At 36.9% G+C, this 6951-nt stretch overlaps 2 protein-coding genes across 7 annotated transcripts in view; one reads left to right on the top strand and one right to left on the bottom strand.

The window, feature by feature from the left end:
* Positions 1 to 998: 998 nt before the first annotated feature.
* LOC107758507 (tRNA 2'-phosphotransferase 1) lies at positions 999 to 3502 on the bottom strand. 6 transcript variants are annotated; one of them, XM_016576248.1, is made up of 8 exons: positions 3438 to 3502; positions 3230 to 3319; positions 2555 to 2636; positions 2147 to 2316; positions 1831 to 2008; positions 1572 to 1628; positions 1360 to 1470; positions 999 to 1154 (listed from the first exon to the last, which is right to left on the bottom strand). In XM_016576248.1, exons 2-8 carry the CDS (start codon positions 3278 to 3280, stop codon positions 1132 to 1134), a joined length of 672 nt encoding a protein of 223 aa, XP_016431734.1. In that variant the 5' UTR covers positions 3281 to 3319; positions 3438 to 3502; the 3' UTR covers positions 999 to 1131. The 6 variants fall into 6 exon arrangements, with proteins under 6 accessions (XP_016431734.1, XP_016431733.1, XP_016431737.1 ...); XM_016576247.1 differs by having other exon boundaries at positions 3230 to 3496; XM_016576251.1 differs by lacking the exons at positions 3230 to 3319; positions 3438 to 3502 and adding an exon at positions 3156 to 3223.
* A 342-nt stretch (positions 3503 to 3844) lies between these two features.
* ctsf (cathepsin F) overlaps positions 3845 to 6951 on the top strand; it is a 10760-nt gene continuing 7653 nt past the window's right edge. Inside the window, exon 1 of the mRNA XM_016576303.1 lies at positions 3845 to 4229. Within this exon, the coding sequence (XP_016431789.1) occupies positions 3993 to 4229 (237 nt within the window). The 5' untranslated portion in view covers positions 3845 to 3992. The remainder of the gene's footprint in view (positions 4230 to 6951) is intronic.

Genomic DNA, 6951 nt, shown 5'->3' with positions numbered 1-6951 from the left:
ACTTGAACTTCTTGAGCTATCTTCTTTCCACAGTGTACTGCCCTTTGTTCAGTGCATCAAAGTATATTTATTTCACGTGGTTACAAACTAGTCCATCGTCTTATGGGGAAAGAATGCTGAGCACCTTTGCGATGCGGGTATTTAGTGTTCACACCACACTACTGACAGAAATCCAAAAGCACAGCAGCTTGACAATACCAAGAATAGGCCTTTGAACAGCTCATGGACAGTCAAAACAGAATTCTGAATGACCATGAATTAAAGCTACAGACCTGCATTCTCATGGAGCCACCTGACATTTAAGACCTTTGACTGAAAGGTTGTGTGCTTTTACAGAGCAGAAACAGGATTAATTGCAGACGGCAGCACAAAAAAAAGGTGTTATTTGTCTCTAGCACACTGTTATCTAGCACACTGTACATAAATATGCTTGCAGAAATCCCCCTGCAGAAACATGACACATTTCTATCTTGAGCTCAGTGTATTTAGATATTCTATTTTTTGACAAATATGCAGTGGGCAGAAACTGCCCCACAAATAAAACATGCTTAGGAGGTCACTTGACCATTTGTATACAAAACACCACGTAACCTTGTAGATACGCCACTAACTCTATAATATATGTAGTGCAGGAAACTCTGATTTTGTCCTTATTTGGAGATAACAGACTAACTGAAAAAATTATCGCATAGTAAAAAGTCTATTTAAATGCACTGAATCTAATACTGCTACTATTGCCTTAGTAATTTCCTGGATAACATCATGACTCAATCTAACAAAGCATATTCGCTTACTACTGTCCAACTGCACAGCAGTTTTATATGAGGTTAAAGGCACACTCAAAAAAAAGTAAAAAAAAATAAAAGACCATCAGTCCTTGTCTTCCCATGAACCCTTCTCAAAGTGATCTGTGGGTGTTCGGTTTATCTCAATTATTTCAATTTCTATTTTTTGATGTCAGAGTATAATCAACTCTGTTAATAAATAATGTAGCGTAATTGTTCTAACAAAAAATGTGTTGTTTTTATTTAGAAGATTTTTTTCTTAGAAACAGATATTCTACTTTAATGCTTTCAAAAGTTCAATCTCCGGTTTTTGGTTTTGAGGTCAGAAGGAGATCCTCTCCAACAGCTAATGTAGTTCAATTTCACAAGCTGAAAGAAAAAAAGCATTATTACTTAATGATTTCTTAAAATCCAGTTATCATCAATCTGCACCGTACAATATCAAATGCATACAAAGGAATATTGTAAGATTACTGGACGTCTTTTACATTTTTACATAATAACAGTACATGGAAAAGAAACAAATCTTATTTTATCAGTAAAACTTGATGAGCTAGCTGTGAAAGTGACTCACGTGAGGGTTTCAGTCTTTGTGCTCGAGAGAAATAGCACGGTGCTAACATCCCAGCAGCATCTGCAGGGGTCAAGAGTACGCCATTCTCTGACCAGAAGAACTGAATCCCATCTAAACACCAACCAGAAGGGAGAGGGATCATTACAACTTCAGCTCTAACATTGTTAAACCTATTCAACTTTAAACTGGTTTTAAAAATGTTTTCTTAATACCTGACATAGCTTTCGCAACATCAATATACACAGCTAGATCGCAACTCTGTCTCATTCCTAAAAACAGAAAAGAGACCATTTACAACTGTAAATAACCAAATAATGTATTTAAATTATATTTAAAAATCACATTCACATATTTTGTACACATATTCTTGGTCTGGACTGCTTTCTGCTATCCTAGTTTTACCATTAAAATAAAATAAAATAAAATAAAATAAAGACCTCTATAAATGAATTTAATCTGAAAGTCACTCACCACTGATGACTCCGCCCTCTCCAGGAAGCCCAGGCGCCAGGTGTATGTGAGTTCTGTTCATTCTGCTGATGCCCTGACTGCGGATTGAGGGCCAGTGTTTCATATATGAGCCATGAACAGCTTCTCTTGGATAGTCTGGGTCATCAAGTGCTACTGCTCTCAGCTCCAGATCTGTAACCTGAATGATACACATTATGTAACAACATTTATCAAAGTATATGTAAACTTGTGTCAAGCAAATGCTCCAGTGACCATGTCCAATTTTCAAATCTATTTTTCTACTGTAGTCTTTGCATGACCTCTGATCCAAACTGACCTTCACTGAGTGGCCCTGATTGGCTCGTATCTGAAGACGACCATCCTCAGGGTGGTTGCAAAGCTTGAATCGCTGTTTGTCGTTGGTGGCCACCACTCGCTCCACATCCTCCAGTGAAAACGAGCGGAACTGCTGATGAGCGAGAAGTTCCTCCACAAACACAAAACCATCTGTGGACAAGGACACATAATTGCAGACAGACAAAAGGGATGATTAAAAAAAACTAAATCCAAGGAATTATAATTTATGAATGAACCATTTGTTTTCTTGTCCAACAACAACAGTAATCATCCTCCGCTCACAAGCAATTACACAAAATACCTACATAACTTTGTAAGCAGACAGGGTGGGTGTTCTCATGTGGGTGTACAATCCTTATCATCAATCATACACTACATATCATCTCACCCGAGTTCATCTGCAGACCCGTCTTATTGGCACCGTGACGTAATGCATAAGACAGAGATTTAGACAGACACACATCTCTGTTCTGAAAAACGCAAAATAGAAATATAACATAATTCATAACAGCGCACAGAGGCTTTCAAAACTTTAACACAGTAAATGGGTAATTACACAAAATATCGCTATTATCCTACATTTCACACTTCTCCACACAGGAGATGTTGTGACCTGCTATACTTGTAACTGTTTTAAAAAGCATTTTGTTTTTCATAATGAAATTCATATTAGTTATTTTATATTTTCGATGAACTTATATTGATACAAATACATTTTAAACTAAAATCTTGATTTTTGAACAAAACATAAAATTAACAAAATGACAAAAACTGTTTAAATAAGAACTCGTAGTACATAATTATGGTAAAATTGTGATTGCCATGATTGGACACAGGAAGTGATTACACAGCAGCACCAACATGCAGTAGAGATTCCACACCTGCGTTAAGCAGCATTACCTCCACTCCAAACAGCAGAGAAAATGACCTTACACCAGAGCCCAATTCCCCAGCCCCTTCACTGGAATTGAGATCAGTTACCTGCTCACCTGAAATCAATGTTTGTGTAAAAATAGTAAATTGTAAGAAGACCACGGAAGTGATAAATCATGGTTACTCCCACCTCTTCATTCCGGTTTCCTCGCCCTCCTCTTCCTCGAGGTTGACAATCCATTTATGACACACTCGTCGTAACTGTATCATTCACAAACACAGCTATCGGATATATGGCCTAATGCAGTTACATTTGTTTCGTGTAATTCTTCACATCCAAACAACTAACAACCATTCATCTATACGAATATTGTACATTTAAGCTACTCTATGCTTTCGTTGCTGAAATTCACGTGACAACCGGAACAGAGGAAACAGTGAAAGAAAGAATTATTAATGAGCATCCAGTGGCCAGCAGGGGGCAGGAAAGACTTTGTTTTATATATATTCTGAGCGATTTTACACCATCTAGCGGTGATAAATGCACTGATGTATGATGTTTTAGATGAGGCGTAAACTAGTGATAGATTATTAATAGAATATAACAAGAAATTATAATAACATTTTTGGAACACTTTCGCTTCTAGCCAACAACTTAAAAAGAAATAAAAGTTTTCTCATGTCATCAATAATTGTTGAGATTTACAAGAAAATTATTATTATTATTATTATATACGTTTTTAAACCAAAATATATCCCACCCCTCACAGAGGCATCAGTCGTCCATCTTTGTGCGGGGCATCACTGCGTCTTTCAGTCGTCCATCTTTGTGCGGGGCGTCTCGCAGACTGACGCTGTGCCGTGTGGAGCAACAAAACACTGCAAGCTTTTTACGGTCTAAAAACAAAGACCTGCGCTGATCTTACGTCGCTGCTTTGTTCCGAAAGCTCGACATGTACTTTAACCGCGGTTACCCCGTCATCGCCTGCTGCGTCCTGGCCGGGCTGGTTCTGGGTTCAGAAGATGGCCCGGATCGCCCGGTTATCGGAGCTCCGGGATCCCCGGTCCGTCTGTCGGAGTCAGACCCGGGGGTTATGAAAGCTGTCAAATTCGCAGAGGAACGATATAATATGGGCTCCAACGCGATGCATATACGCCGTGTTAGCAAAATCCTTTCGGCCAGCAAACAGGTAGAATTATACATAACTAATCCGTTAAAATTTCAAATATCTATGTTATTAACGGGTACAAAACCAGGTAACGGTATATAATTGTTGTTCATGTAATTGTTGATATATATAATTGTTTATGTCTTATTTATGACGTGACTTCTTGATTTACACGATTCTGATTTTGTACAATAAGTTAATTATAAGGAGCTATTTTTACCGCATTCATGTGATTAGACGTAAACAAGCGCCGAGCGTGCGCAGAGGCCTCAAATCCTCAAATACATAACAGTGCTGAGCTGATTTAAGCAGCACAACACTGCGCGCATTTTGCGCATAATTTAGTCATTACAGTAGTCCAGAGGAAAGCTGCGCACTTTTGAGCATATACGAATGTTTTTGTGTCTTTTCTTATATCATAAAGATACATATAAACATTAGGCAATCAAACAAGAACAGGGGAGATACAATGATTCAAATAAAAAATAATAATAAAATGCAAAAATTTCATTTATTTAAGAAATTTTCTATAAGATGGAATGTTTTCAAAGTTTTTTTTTATTGGAGGAGTGATGAGAACTGATTTTTTCAAGTGATAAGAATAGTAAATTAGAAGTGAATAGTTTGCAATAAAGTTAAAGCTGAAGTTGAGATACCTTGTTTTGTAAATGTGGTATTTACCCATCATACAAATAAAGTCCAGGGACCCATTTCAACTCTGAGTTGAAACTTGAACTCTGAATTGACTTACCCCCTGAGATGGGAAACTCTGAGTTTTCGGGTTCAGAACAGCTGAATTGAGTTAGTTCAATCGACTCGGAGTAGGTTGACTGAGTTTAGCGCGTGCACCACGACTATGAAAAGCCGTGATCAATGGAGCTTGGAAATTTATTCACAATGGCAACAGCAGCACCAGACAAAAAGACGTCCGCATACTTCCGAGTCAATACGTCACTTTAATTCTTAATCACTGTTATAATATAAAAGGTAAAAAGTGGCAGAACAGTAAATTATTTAAGTAATATTAATTTCCATACTACAGGCAAAAGCAAAAGAAAAAAAGGAGAAAAAGCAGCTCAAATGAAGTATACAAACATAATTCAATCAAGGTAAAGCTTTAAGCATAAAAGGTTCATGAGTGTAGGCTATATGACTTTACAAACCTTTGACATATTAAATAAATATAATTCAGGGTCTATTTCAGTGCACTGCAGCTTTTTCCACATAGTTTAATGCTCGTTTCACATAATTAAATGTTCTCTAATCGAAACTGTTGCATTTCTTAATTAGAGTAAATTAAATTAACATCTGACTTCTACTCAGCCAACAGCAAGAAGGCTCGCAAAAATAATGAAGAACAGATGAAGAGGAGAACGCCACAATACCAAGTATTGGAAAAATATTAAAATCCAACAGGAAAAAGAATAACTGTTGCTTTTCTATTTGTAGGAAATAAAGATGACCAAATAAATTTAACAACTGTGGTGGTGGTTACGGCAGATATCTCGAACTACCCTTCCATCTGGCATTATTCCATTCCATACAGTAATCAGCTTCATTTTCGATGGGTTTATGCTCAGAAAACTACACAAATATTATAAGAAAGAGCGTGAGAGCGAGACACACTTTCCTTACCGCTCTGCATACAGCGACCTTACTAATGTGCTCGGCGTCCCTCATGTTATACAGAAAACTACTATTTAAAAACGGTACCGCTCAAATAAATATGCATGTGGATATGGCAAAAAATATATAAATAAAATTAAATAAAAAAATAATTAAAATAATCCTCTCCCGATGTAAATGTAACTCCCTACGAATTAATGTAGCCTCCTCATCTACAGGATTCAGTATTGGACATGCCGTTTTTGTCACTTTCACAGTGTCTGCATGATGAAAATAAATATGTGCAATGAATGAATGTACAAGCACGGCAAAAAATGCTTTTCTTACTTAGTATTTTTGTCTTGTTGTTTCCAGTCAAAATATCTAAAGATTCTTAAATCAAGATGCATTTTCTACATAAGAAAAATGACATAAGGTAGCCTATTTAGTCTTTTAAGTGCATTTTTCTTATTTTGCTAATTATCTGCCAATGGGGTAAGAAAAATAATCTTGTTTCCATTTGCATTAATATTATTTTTCCTGTTAAGTAAAATGCTCTTAATTTAGATTCCAAAATACTCACAAAGAAAAGTATTTTTGAGGCATGAATGAATGAATGAGGTATTTAAACATCACTTATGCTTTAAAAAGGGGGAGGAGACCGAAAGAAACTGGGTTTAACGAAGAAAGCCTGCTCCCGACCAGGTTAGGTTCACAGAGTAAGTTACCATGATAACTGACTGCGTATTAGTTACCTCTCTTTCAGAAACGGGCTTGACTTACTCTGCTTTCTCGGGTTTGACAAATCTTCCATTCTGAAACCGAAAACCCAGTTTCCCTCATTTCAGGGTTAACATACTCAGAGTTTTCACTTAACCTTCTTTCTGAAACGGGCCCCAGGACATCATCTAGCTCCCTATTGTCAACAACATCAGAATGAAAAAGAACTTTAAAGCTGCAGTCCATAACTTTTTTTGGTTAAAAATGATCCAAAATCAATATTTGAGCAAGTACATAACCAGCCAGTGTTCAAAACTATCGCCTTACTTTAGCCCGATTCACAGCTGTTAGCTTATAATAATGTTTTCTAATTTGTAGGTTTTCGCGGGAAATTCGAGCATGCCGCTGCGTCATTACG

This window comes from Sinocyclocheilus rhinocerous, unplaced genomic scaffold (assembly GCF_001515625.1).
Source record: "Sinocyclocheilus rhinocerous isolate Xijiao unplaced genomic scaffold, SAMN03320098_v1.1 scaffold474, whole genome shotgun sequence".
Classification (NCBI taxonomy): domain Eukaryota; kingdom Metazoa; phylum Chordata; class Actinopteri; order Cypriniformes; family Cyprinidae; genus Sinocyclocheilus; species Sinocyclocheilus rhinocerous.
The sequence above is the reverse complement of the archived record's forward strand: the minus strand, read 5'-3'. Positions and strand labels throughout refer to the sequence as shown.

Coding starts and splice junctions, on each gene's coding strand:
- LOC107758507 (XM_016576248.1), bottom strand. CDS start 3,280: ATGGATTGTCAACCTCGAGGAAGAGGAGGGCGAGGAAACCGGAATGAA. Junction 2,637..3,229: donor GAGGAAACCGGAATGAAGAG/GTGGGAGTAACC, acceptor TGCGTTTTTCAG/AACAGAGATGTGTGTCTGTC. Junction 2,317..2,554: donor GGGTCTGCAGATGAACTCGG/GTGAGATGATAT, acceptor CCTTGTCCACAG/ATGGTTTTGTGTTTGTGGAG.